Source organism: Harpegnathos saltator, unplaced genomic scaffold (assembly GCF_003227715.2).
Source record: "Harpegnathos saltator strain DR-91 unplaced genomic scaffold, Hsal_v8.6 scaffold93, whole genome shotgun sequence".
Taxonomy (NCBI): domain Eukaryota; kingdom Metazoa; phylum Arthropoda; class Insecta; order Hymenoptera; family Formicidae; genus Harpegnathos; species Harpegnathos saltator.
Window position 1 is genome coordinate 989,395 of NW_020230721.1, and position 14,018 is coordinate 1,003,412.

The window sequence follows — 14,018 nt, forward strand, 5'->3', positions numbered from 1 at the left end:
CTTATTCGCTAAAGACGCAGCCAGCTTGATTTTTGACATTAGAAGTGAGAAGATATATGCTCAAAATTCCTGCAGCATACACTGGGATAGAAAGCAATGTCTATAAAGCGACATGATCGATTGAGGACATCGGTAAAATATTCCGAAAACTTTCCCTTCAATAATTAATAAATAACTAAAGTTAATATGACGTGATGTGGTCTACCTTTTGATCACGTAATTTTGTTATAAATTATAAACAAAGCAACCTTAAGCGTAACATTAGTGTATATATTTGAATTTATTATTATATTATTATAATTTAGTATTATATTTGAATTTCGGGATATTCTGGATACATATACATATACGTGTGTACGCGCGTATGTGTGTTCGTAATGTAAGCGCGTGTTACACTTTACAAGTTATTTAATTTACGTGTTACATTTTACAAGTTATCTAATTCAAGTCCTCGAACGTTCGTCTGTAAATTCGAGCGGCTTATCTTCTAGTAGGAGCTTCTTAAATGCTTTAGGATCTTGCATCGGTTCTCCGTTGATCGCAGCGACGACCTTGTCACTGTCCAGCATCGTGACATGATTGCCTTCGATGTAATGTATTTCTACTTTATCTCGCGTGATCTGAAAATCATTTATTAAACGATATTGAATCGCTCGAATGGAAAAAGATAAGAAAACAGGTCTGAACGATTTCGAAAGATGAATGAAATTGTATACACAGTTACCTTACGCAGGCCGTAATCTTCTTCAGACATTTGGATAGATTGTAGCGTAGGCTTCAAAAGTATTATGGGTGTTCGTAACGGTGGCATGGACGACACGTCATACTTTTGCAAAGCAAGGAGGCGTTTGTAAATGGTCGTGCACAATGCTTTCAGATTCTTCATGGAAACTGATATGTCGGTATTGGAGAAGTACGAGGTGAAATTCTCCAATTTCTGCTCCCAGCTCATGCATTTATTTAAATTTAAAAGCAACTGTAAAATGGAGAAAAATATAACATATACACACATACGGACATATACATACATACAAAAAGATATGTCATTTCATGACGAATAACGCGTCAATACAGAGTTTTGAAAAACGTTATTGAGAATATTTCAACAGAAAGTAGATAATTAAAAAAGAAAAAAGCCTTACCTTCCCACTCGTAGTTGGTTGTAAAATGTCCATGATGCTAAGTAGGACATTATTCTGAAATTCTTCTGCCGTGGAGAAAGGTATAAAATTCTCTATCATCGTTCTCATTAGATCCGGCGCGCCGTCGATCAACACTAAGCGACCGTTCAAGCCGTGACTCTCCAGTCGTCTTGCCAATTCAATAGCGACTAACGAGCCGTACGAATATCCCACCAGAACAAAGAACCTTTGCTGTTCCGCTTTTGGTAAAACATACTAGAAATTCGAATAACACAGCATACATCAATATAAACGAAAGTTTTTGGACGAAATGCATTCTCCGAAACCGTCTGAGGGGAAGATTCATTCTGAGTTTTGCTTGACATATAACAATTTTTTTACACAAGCGAATTTCCTGAATTATCAAATAAATATGCATATGTTTTTATTCGAGAACTGACGCGAGAAAAATTAGATAAATAGTTAGAAAATAGCGATGTTGTCATGTCTACTAAAGTTTATTCATCTGAAATTTCAGCTCATTCCTGCTTTATCCTTCAAAGAGGATAAATAAGGATAAATCTTGATACATATTTATAAAGGACTCTAATACCTATGAAATTCAAGACTAGAACGATAAAAAACGATCATGTAGCTCTCGGGATATTAAGTTGTTAAGCCTTACGCGGGCAACTTTATATACACATACCGGTAATAGATGATCGGCGTAATCCGGTATAGATGTATGACTGAGCCCGATATTATACGTTCCATATTGCAGGCACTTTGCCGTGGGTCTGATTTTCGATACCAACGGATTGAAAACGTGTCCGCAACCTTCAATTCCCGCCAGAAGGAATACGTCGACCTTGCGGCGATCTTTTTTGGTTGGTAGTTCCAAGCAGACATCACTGATTATGTCCTTGTCACCTATTACTTGGATCAGCAATTGCATGCCCGGTAACTCGGTCGTTTTCTCATTACTCTTTTCTTTTAATTTTTCCTCTTCCGTGCTCTTATCCATCTCCGTTAGTTTCGAGAAGGTCAGAGTACGAATGTCCTGCGTGGTGAAGAATATATTGAACTCACGCTCCAACGTTTGCTTGATTTCTACAGCCATCATCGAGTCCATCCCCAGCTCGACCAACGACATGTGTTGAGCGACGGTATTCGGATCATTCAGACCTGTACGTGTGCGCGCATAGGAGAAATAAAGAATATAAAATAATATTATTAAATTATTAATATTATATTATTAAATTAAATAATATAACTATAATTAAAAATAATTCATAAAATAATTATTATAATTTACTAATATTATGATTATATTGTAATATAATGATAATATTTAATTACATGATAATAATATATAAATGTCTATGAGAACAATAATAATCTTACCCATTATATTCAGAACAGTTTCTACGACATTGGCGGCACCGTAGACACCCCTACGCTTTTCGGCTACTACCATGCTTGCCACCACAGGCCGACCCTGCAATAGGAACAGCTCCAATTTCTCCAGGCACAAAGATATATTTTGCTGAAGAGTGCCAGAAATGATGAGTTCTTTATTGCTCTCCTGGCGTTCGGCGAAGAGACCAACGTCGCCAACTGCGCCCCACTGAATGGCCAATCCCGGTAGGCCATCCGCTACCCGTTTCTCGCAGATCCTTTCCATCACAGAATTGGCCATACCGTAATTCGTCTGTCCGACGTTTCCTCTGCCGCAGGAGACTGAAGAGAAGACTACGAAATGCTGCAGTCGCGGACATAGCTTCCTGGACAATTCGTCCAACGTTTTCGTAGACCAGGCCTTCGGCTTGAAAGATTCCTCGAACGACTCTACCGTCTGATTCTCGTAAAGAGCATCCTTCAGCACCACGGCGAGATTGAAGATGGCGTCCACCGGACCTTGCTTCGCCGCGGACTTCAGGATGAACTCGCAGTCTTTACGATTCGCAGCGTCGGCACCTGTGATAATTAGCACGTTCACGCCGTACGACTTCCACAGGTCGATCCTCATGCGTTGGTAACCGGTCCTCACTCCCGTCCTTGATGTTAATATCAGATTTTTAGCGCCTCGAAGAACCAGCCAGTCGGCCAATTCCAAACCGAAGCCGCCCAGTCCGCCCAAAATAATATAGCTCTTTTCACTGTCGCAATAATATTGTGGTTCGGCGAGAACAGGCACTTTACCAGCTTTTTCTTCATCGCAAACTTTCAAGATTATCTACAAGAAGAACGAGAAGAACATTCATGAATAACGATTGGCTGCAATTAATTTACCTTGACTTTTGACCTGACCAATTAAACTTTTACACACACACACACACACACACACACACACACACACACATGAAACATATATAATATTATACACAAAACTATGTATAATTCTTTTCGCCCGGGCTACTAGACATAGATATAAAAACTTTAATTATGGATTATTAATTATAGATTATATCTAATCATAGATTATATATCTTAATATTTGATTGAAAAAAAAAGTATCGAAAAATGACAAATGACATGTCGGCTTTCGGACGTTTAACTCTATTCCATTTATATTATAACTTTGATTTTCATACCTTGCCTATGTGCTTTCCGGTTGACATATATCTGAAAGCTGTCTCCACTTCTTTCTGTTCAAAGACTTTCCTGAATAATGGCTTAACAGCCCCGTTCTCGAGACCTTCGGTCAACAGGTTGTTCAGCCGTATCTTTTCTTCCACGCTAGCTTCGAACATATTCTCCAGCCTGATGCCGTGGAAACTGACTTCCTTCAGGAAAACCATCATTCCCAGAGCATTGTTCGCGATAAGATCGAATTTGCCGATCTCCAGGAAGCGGCCGTTCTGCGCTAGGCAGCGCACCGACGCCTGGAGCTTCTCGTCAGACAACGAATTCAGGACGATGTCCACGCCAGTACCCTTCGTACGTTGCAGCACCATTTGCTCAAAACTGCTATCGCGCGAATTGCCAATATGATCGTCGGGAATCATCGGGAATGTCTTGCGAATAAACTCTCGCTTCTCGGGCGTTCCCACGGTAGTGAAGATTTCGCAACCTTCGTGGAGAGCAAGATTGATCGCCGCCTGACCGACGCCACCTGTCCCAGAGTGTATGAGCACCTTGTCCCCTTTGTTCATATTGCCGCAGAGATACAGTGCGTAGTAACATGTGGCGTAGACGCAGGGTATGGTAGCTGCGTCTTCCAGCGACCAGTTGTCAGGTACGCTCCAGCATAAACTTCTATCAGGTTCTATCGAGACGATGTTCGACATTGTTCTAAAAATATAAATACATTGGTCATACCAGCTGCTTTCCTTAAGAGACCTCCAAAAGTGATATTTCTCAGGAGAGGGGAGTCAACAAAAATTAAATGATAAATTAATTAATATCAGAAATCAATCGAACAGCAACGATTATAATTTTTTTTAATCTTTACTTAATTATTTAAATATACGATAATTTCAATTCACATTATTTCATTATTAAAGGATATAACGATACAGTTACCTGCTATCACGAATTCCCATTACGCGACGACCAACGGCATCGACGCCGGCATAATCCACACCAATCAAACATTCTTCAAATCGATTATGCCCCATAGACGAGTCCAAGCTGAGTTTTCCCATGGCCAACATAACGTCTCTGAAGTTGATAGATGAATACGCGACATAGATCAAATCCTTCGGAGTAACGTTGGGGCGTATGGGGCCTTCGATCCAACGTAATGTGCTCAAATCGCCTCGTATCTATTTTTCGTACATCCATGTATTCATCCGTGATGTAATATTATAATAACTGATAAAAGCAACACACATACACACATATATACACGCACGCACGCACGCGCGCACACACACACATATTGATCAATATAATAAAGAAATTGAACTTTCCTAGAAGTGTGGCAATTATAATCTTTTTAATCTTCACATAATTATATACGACAATTTTTCAACTCATTAATTAATCACATAATTAAAAAAATAATATAAAAATATCAATATATTTTCTGCGTGTCATTACAATACATACCTTTTGATGAACAAATGCGTGATGAACGAGTTTTGGTTTCAAATTTGACGATATCGGCAGATGTCTGTAAGATCCCCAGATTTTACCGGGTTTCAACACATTGATAGGCAATTCAAGCTGCAGCTGTTCCGCATATAGAGGATTCTGCAGAGAGAACTCGGGTGCCTGTTTATCCTGGATCAACACGCCTCGGATCATTTTCCCGCCGCGTTCTTTCCTCAAGCAATTCAAAAAGCCCAATAAACCACTCTCGAGATCATCTTCGCCGACAAGTATCACCCTCATGTCATCAGTGGTCTCGTTCTCCACATTTATAATCGAATTTAGCTTGCCGAGCCAGCTGAAGTCATTGTTATTAACACGGACGATCTCAGTCTTTCTGATCAGCCGTTCCTTCTTTTTCAGCAGTATAATACTCTCCTTGTCGGTAGTCTTCTGTAAAACCACGTCGAGGTTGAGTTTCAATGACGCTGCGAGATTGTCAGGTTTGAGTGATTTCTCACGCGTTAGCACGAAACCACCGTTCTTGAGCGTTGACAAAATCTGTTGCAGTTGATCGTTCTTACTTCGCGTTAGAAGCCCAATACCGACAATAAGCAGAGCGTTCTCTTCCTTGGCCAGTTGTTTCGCATCAATAGCGTTTACGTTCAATGGTAGCGTGCCCAATCGATCAGACGGCATTGACAGAAGTACGTCCATTTGGATCAAAGGTAAATCACCAAGAACCGTGGCTAATATAGGCGATACCAGCTTTCCGGTCGTCACATTATCAGATTGGTCGATGAGTTCGATAGTCTTCACGTGGATGCTTTGATGATACTCAAGTGCAATGTGCGTTGATAGTCTGACAGCCTCTTGTAGAGAGATTCGCGCCCCGTCCTGGTGAGCCACAAACTTATATTCCTCGATGACAGGATCGCTAATCGCTGGTCGGCGAGATATAGCTGTAGCTTTAGTACCGTGAATTTCGACGCCGCCCGATGTTATAATGTTCAGATCTTTGTATACATGCACGGGGAATTCTGTTGTGAAGAAAAGCGATAGAACTGCATTAGAATCACATTTAATGTGTGTACGTGTGTATAGAGAAAAATAAATTATGTATAATTTATATAAAATCATGTACATAATTTTATATAATTATATATATTTCTTTTCAAGCAGATACATTTTTCGAAATTATAATGAAAAGATGTATGGACTCACGTCTATCCTCTGAATCCATCTTTCGAATCTCCTGTTGGTGAAATTTAGTATCGATCAAGAGCTTCTGTATTTTCGTGGGCACATACAAATTTCTCGTATCTAATCCCAGAATCATCATCTGCAGCATATTGTCCATAAACGTCGCCCAATTACCAATCCAACCAATATGTCCTTTCTTGCCGGAAATGGATACGCTTTTTAAGGCACGGAAGGCACCCGTATAATGATAGCCGCGTAATCGTAGCTCCTTGTAGATATCCTTAGTGATCATCACTTCCTCCTCATCGTCATCTGGTAGGAATTTGGCTAATACTTTTTCCTGCGCGGGATTCGATACGACCCGTATCAGTCCGTTCACAATAGCAGTACTGCTTTCCGACACTTCGAATTTTCCACTACCTGCGAGAGTAATAATCAGTATTGTGACCTAAATGTGTGTGTGTGTGTGTGTGTATTATATTTATATTACATTCAGTTATATTTTTTATTTATATAATGTAAATAATACATTGCTAAATATATTGTATTTAAATATAATATATATACACGAGCAATTTTCTTATTCATCAATCAAATAATATGTGGTATGCGTATCTATTCATTTTAAATTGTATATCTAAATGTAAATTGCGCGCAAATTGCGATTTTCAAGGAAGGATATAATTGATTTGTGAAAACGATAATTATGTACAAAATTGGCTGCGAGTAAACGTTATTAAGCAGAACCTGTTATGCACAGACGAAAAGCAACAGGAATTACCTTTCTGAATCATCACCGTTAGTTCGACCTTGTCGTCCGGCGGAATAGGAGTTACACGAAGAAAATTGACGTCTTCAAAGACGACCGGTATCTCCGTATACATCTTCCCATGTAGCATACCCATGGTCTCCCAAACTAAAATAAGATAACTCATAGCAGGCATTAAGACCTTCCCATCGATTATATGACCGACCACGTAATCGTTATCTTCATCCTTCAGTGAAAATTCAATGATTCTTTCTCCGGAAGTGATTTTCTTTTGTGACTTGTACGTCGTTACGTACCAATCGTCTGAATGTTGCCACCTGCAATAACGTTGCATCGTTTGATTTCTTAAGTAAAATGAAAGTTTCCAAAGTACAAAATGTAACTGTTATAAAGGCTGTAGGATTAACTATCAAGAGAACTAAATGTAACAAAATTTTGTATGAAATGAAACAAATGAACAAAGAATTACATTTTTTTGCATATATATAAAGCATATTTTTCTCACGTATACATTATTTATTTATAAAGAGCGCTCGATTCTTATAGGCTCTTTACTCTCATTTAGTTTTCTTGACTTCTACGGCTTATATATACATGATGCAAATGTACCTAACGGAAGAAGAGATCGTCGGAGTGCCGCGACTAACTGGGAACTCCACAGGTGGATAGAGACTCGCAATATTCGGCTGTAGTCCAATGTTGTAAAGCTTCCCGATTGCTTGCAGGAACACTTCGGAGTTGTCCTTGTGGCCACGCTGCGCAAGTGCAATGTTCGTGACATTCGAGCCGAGGGATCGCCTCAAAATAGCCTGCAGAAGACCATGAGGCGCAATCTCAATACACACAGCATCCTTCGGAATCATACGCGCCGTTTCCTCGAATAGCACTGGGCTCAGAAGATTGTTGGTATGATATTCGGCGGACGACAGTTTGGCAGATGCGGTGGACCATTTGCTGCGAGGTACAGATGTGCTCACCCACTTGCGGCTACGTGGTTTCGGTTGCGGGATCACTTCGTTCATGTAAGCGAGTAGTTTCGGCCCGGCGGGCGCTATGTAACGACTATGATATGGTATATTGCTGCATAGCACTTCCTTCGCGAAGATCTTTTTAGCCTATGACCGAATATATATAGACATATAGATTCAATCAAAACCGTATAGATTCAGTAAAGCAATCAGAAGCAATATTTATAATTACAATAGATAAGACAAACCTGCAATTGGGCAACGAATTCCTTCATGGATTCAGCAGGTCCACTGATGGTGCTGCTGTCTGAGGCATTGTGGCAAGCCACTTCGATGTCCGGTGGACACATATGTTTGATATCTTCATAGCCCATACCGACTGCCGCCATCGAGCCGTAAATTACTTTCGTTTCGATGGATGCTAAACCTCTTGAGTATGCCGATAGGATCATCTGCTCCGCAGTTAAACAACCATCTGCGTAAGCGCAACCGAGTTCACCGACTGAATGACCGATTATATTGTCCGGTACAATGCCCACCGATGTGAGAAGATCGACCAAGCCAATCTGCAAAATTCACATCGCATCGGAATATGACAAGTCTTAATCTGCCCGTACATAATCATACACGTCTCATCAGATATCTTTCACGAGGCATCTGTTTGCCTTATTGTTCAATGTTTCACGTTGCTCACCTGCATTGCGGCGATACCCACAAATGAATTCAAGATATTGTTAAAAGTAGATTTGTCTTTATTGGTCAAAATATCATAAATATCTATACCGCGCGGCTGCAATACGTCGTCACACTTCTGCACGGCCTTGGCAATGACAGGGAATTTCAACAATTCTATACCTGTTTTAAGTATAATACACGAATTAACAAAAAGTTTTGGATAGTTGTTTTTGCATCATGAAGAGAAAGAGAGAGAGAGAGAGAGAACATGAAACAAGGGAAGAAAAATAGAGAGAAAAAGAGAAATAGTAACCCTTTTTTTATAGGTTTAGGAAAATTTATTATATTTACCCATGCCGGGCCATTGCGATCCCATTCCAGAGAACACGAACCAGATCGGTCTAGCTGTGCCTAAATAATTTTCGAATTCTCTTGGGGGCTTGTCCGTCGTTTTCGAGCCAACTATCGTGTATCCTCGATATAGATGTCCTTGGATATCCTCAGAATGAATATCATGCAGCAGACGAATGTATTCACAGTCTAGAGGGTTGCTCTCGATCTATAAAGGAAAATTAATTTTCTCGTAGACGAAACTGTAATGAATGGTAAGTGTTTTAGTCAACACTTTGCGCTTTGCTGATTCTGTCTGTTCCTAAGGAAAACATGTAAGAGCGTGTCCGTTCAAGAGGATATTGTAATTCATAATTCCGTCAAAGTGTCCCTTTATGCAAATTCTTTCAATTTTATATTGTGTTTTACTTTAGTCCTGAATTGTGTGCAGATACTCACCACCCTATGATATTATTACTTACATCATCCAAGAATACTTTAACAGCTTCCTCGGTACGTCCAGACACCACTACGAGTCTCGATAAATCATCCGCAGGGAGTCCGTTATTAATCTTCTCCTTCGTATTAGATTTTAATAAGATGTGACAATTGGCACCGCCAAATCCAAAGGAATTAATGCCCACATAACCACCCTCCCAAGGTGTTGGCTCAGAGATGACTTTGAGCCTGCCTTCCTCAAGAGCTTTCACACCTTCTCGTGGCCGCTTGTAATGCAGGTTTGGAGGGATTATGCCAGTTTCCATTGCTATTATCACCTACGGAGATTCATTACACCATGAATCCATCGTGTCATGATACAAAGTTACTATGAAACCAAGTAAGTACTTCGAACGTCCTTTTTCAATCACATGTTTGAATATTCACAGGTATAACAATCATATATTTCACGTATCAGCAGCATTTAATTTTACCTGGTAATTAATGTTTACCAGCAACATTACCTGGTAAACATTAAGTAACAATAATATATATTATATCAATGTTTTAAAATTAATATTTCATGAGCTACTGAAATAATACGGCACTTAGCGATACAACCATTGTCCTACCATTTAACAATGATGATAAATTTAATAAAACAAAGTTACCTTGGCAATTTGACAAACACCACTAGCGGGCTCACTGTGGCCTAAATTCGATTTGACAGAACCGATCAAAAGAGGGCTGCTTCGACCTTTGGTGCAGATCTTGTCGATAGCGTTGACCTCCTCGGGATCGCCGACTTTGGTGCCAGTGCCGTGGCATTCTAGATATGACAGGATATTCGGCGGTACACCGCAATCCTCATAGCACTCTCGCAACAATTCGCTCTGCATTAGGCTCGATGGAAATGTGATACCCTGCTCCTTGAAACCGTCGCAATTCGTCTTGCCGTAGACAACCGTGGCGTAAACGCGTTTCGCTTCCTTCGCCTTCTGCAGATACAAAACGACGATTGCTTCGCTGCGAGCATAGCCGTCCGCATCGATATCGAAGACCTTGCTGCGGCCGTCAGGTGACAAAACTCCTATAATAATCATTATCAGACGTCAGTAATAAACCAAATTGGGAAAGTAGAAGGTAAAGTGTTACCGTTATTCATTACCTAATGCAAAAAATAACTTATTATTCAAGAAGCAATTAATCGCTGCAATTAATTATTCCCTTTTTCTTATCAAGTTTTGAAGATTTCTAGCTTTAGGTTTTACCTCTGCCCATTCCATTCCATATATATTTTTTTTTTATATTAGCAAAGAAACCATAAAAGTATTTTATCGATTACGATTATTAATGAAAAACTGTCATTGCAGAATCGTTACTGAGAAAAAGTAATTTGTAACGGTAATTGCATGTCACACTTATACCACTCTACGTTGTGATAAAAGTTCGGCTTTCAGCCGAATTTATAGTTGGTTTTTTATACAGCAAAAAATATCGGGAGAAATTATCGGAAGTGACAATCAACTTCTTTTTAAGAACGGAAACGTGAAAACTTTCAAGTGAACTTGATGATTCCAATGATCATGCAATTTCTCGAACAATGGAAATATGAAACTTTTCATTTTTACATTTTCGCTCTTAGAAAGAAATTACATGATCACTGTACAAAAGCTCTATACCAAGCTTAGAGTTAAAGGATTAAGAATAGAATGTGAGAGTTCTTTATCGGTGCCTTGCGTGTCATATTTAATCGCATATAAAATTATTATCGTGTTCATCGTGTTTAATAAGGAAGTGTAACTATAGTACCAAGACGAGAGAATTGCAATGATACATAAGGGTGAAGACATAGATTTGCTCCACCCACGATGGCGGCGTCGCATTGTCCATCCTGAATACACCGATATGCATGTTCCACAGCGTACAAACTCGAGCTGCAGGCAGAATCCAAAGTATAAGATGGTCCAGTCACTCCTAACCAGTAGGAAATCCTATTCGCCATCATGGCTCTGCTGCACCCGGTAATTCCAAAACCGTTTACCTGATTTCGTCAGAATTAAAATATAACATAACGACCTACTGTGCGGTTCGATATATAATGATTATCGCGTAATAATAATTATTTAATATCAAGCAATGTTATACGAATGATAATAGAGGACAATAAGAGTTGATTGCAGATTTATAATTTGCTTATATTTACTACATACATACACATAGAGTAATCTATTTTAATCTATCCAGCCGAAATTTTGAAAATTGAGACTGGCAACCAAAAATGTTTGAAGGTATCGCTTGAAGGTGACATGAAGGTCACCTTCAAATTTTTTAATGGAATCCCCCATTTTTTATTGCATATTCTTGTAGCTTACGCCGAGAGTTTTCCAAAACATTATAATAATGTATTTTTTCATTAACAATTTCTTGAGATATTTTATATTTTGTCATGACATTTTTAATGTGAATCTTTTTGCCTCTTACGATTCGGGAGAAAGCTCTCGACGTAAGCTACAAAAATATGCAATAAAAAATAGGAAGTTCTATTTAAGAAATTGAAGGTAACCACGTCACTTTCAACTGTGACTATTTAATGTCAAATCATTGCCACCGTTTCATGTGCCCCTTAAAATCACTTTTGCACTTTTTGTCTGAAATATTTTTGTCTGCTGTCTCAGTTTACAAAATATCCGACTTGGTTAAAATGAGCCATTCTGTATATACATACATACATATGTGTATGTGTGTGTGTGTGTGTGTGTGTGTGTGTGTGTGTGTGTGTGTGTGTGTGTGTGTGTGTGTGTGTGCATGATATATAGAATGCAACAGAGGTAATAAATTTTGTAATATATTTCTCTGAGTTTAAACAAAAAACCTTACAATCATTTGCTCAATATTATGTAATAATTATCGCTCGTTCGCGAATGGAATACCTGTAATTTTTCGTAGAACCAAGTCTTCTCAGACTCTGAGAAGCACGCGCCCATAAAGACTCCCGTTCGCGTTCCGCGCACCTGTTTCGGATTTACCCCCGCATCAATGAGCGCCTCGTAAGCGTGCTCTAGCAACATACGGCACATTGGGTCCATCGTGTGAGCCTGTTTGAAATGTACGCCGAAAAATAACGCGTCAAATTTTCCAACGTCATGGACCTTCCCCGTTCGCTGTGGAATATCTGGATGATCTGTTAATATAAAATAAAGTATATATGATATAAAACATATAAATCATATTTATTATTTTTTATTATGCAGTGTAATATCGACGTAAAATATATGTGAAATCTAATAGTAATGGCAATAATAGTAGCAATAGTTGTAGTAATAGCAGTAAAAATAATAATATACTTATCTGTACTTTTAAGTCGGCTAAAATTTAAATCAATTAATTACCCAATTTCCATCGACGATCATCATCTGTGATCAGGTCTGTCTTATTAAGTAGATTTTTCTTGAGTGTTTCTACATTCCTCGATTCTGGAAATCTACCAGCAATACCGGAAATGACGATTTCATCACCGGGTTTTGGCGGCTTGTAACTTTTCTTGGTTGATATATTCGATGCAGACATTGTCTTCGGATCAATTTTCTGATTTCTTTAATTTTCCAAACGGCACTATTATTTCAGCTCGTTATCTTAATATCTAGCCGATCAATGAATAATTTTTATTGTTTATAATTAAATTCTTTATTAATTTCACCTAGTTGTACTATAGAGATTTGAGCGTTCGATTTGACGAAAATTTAACGGGACACACAATAGATTGGCAAAGCGGACGAATCACGATTGAAGAAGCAGACGTCAGGGAATAACCTTTTATAACGACGCATCCCTACTCCGTGAGTGAATAGTGAATTTCATTATTGCTACTTTGAACTTCCTCTAAGCTTATTAGCATATCAAAATTTATCAGACTATCTTATTTTTAATATTACATACATCATATCCACATTTACTGGAAATTTGGCTTTACAAACAACCATAGTGAAATTGTACATTCGACATCTTTGCGGCCTAATTATATACGTATCGTATATACAATCGTAGAATGGAAAGTCCACAAAGACTTTCAAGACTTGAAAAAAAAAAGCTTCGAACCTGTTTCATTTCTTCTCGTTAGATAAAACTATTTGTAGATCAACTAAAATAGATTGCAATAATAAAATTGCCTTCACACTATAACTACCAACAACTAACAATCTATTTTTACCGAAATAGTCAAAATGATTTTTAAAAATATATTTAATATCTTTTTTTTATTTTCATTCAACGTCAATTAAAACTATTAAACGTATACTTGTAAATTTAAATAATTTTTACAAAAAATTTTACAAACTAGTCATTTTGACATCTTAGTATTAGAAAACGTTCAGCGTTGAAAGGTATATTTTACATATACTTACACAAATTTATGAAATGAAGATTAATGTCATTGTCAATATGGGAAATTCGATCGTAATAAATTGCAAATAAAAGTTT

General features: G+C 38.4%; 1 protein-coding gene across 1 annotated transcript; it reads right to left on the reverse strand.

The window, feature by feature from the left end:
• Positions 1–93: 93 nt before the first annotated feature.
• Positions 94–13,357, reverse strand: LOC105186768 (fatty acid synthase). Its single transcript, XM_011147203.3, has 19 exons — positions 12,932–13,357; positions 12,473–12,723; positions 11,352–11,583; positions 10,211–10,629; positions 9,584–9,877; positions 9,123–9,330; positions 8,791–8,951; positions 8,345–8,662; positions 7,738–8,243; positions 7,141–7,445; positions 6,381–6,779; positions 5,175–6,196; positions 4,647–4,888; positions 3,716–4,415; positions 2,526–3,357; positions 1,831–2,306; positions 1,143–1,397; positions 725–976; positions 94–620 (listed from the first exon to the last, which is right to left on the reverse strand). Exons 1-19 carry the CDS (start codon positions 13,107–13,109, stop codon positions 444–446), a joined length of 7,227 nt encoding a protein of 2,408 aa, XP_011145505.1. The 5' UTR covers positions 13,110–13,357; the 3' UTR covers positions 94–443.
• Positions 13,358–14,018: the final 661 nt, after the last annotated feature.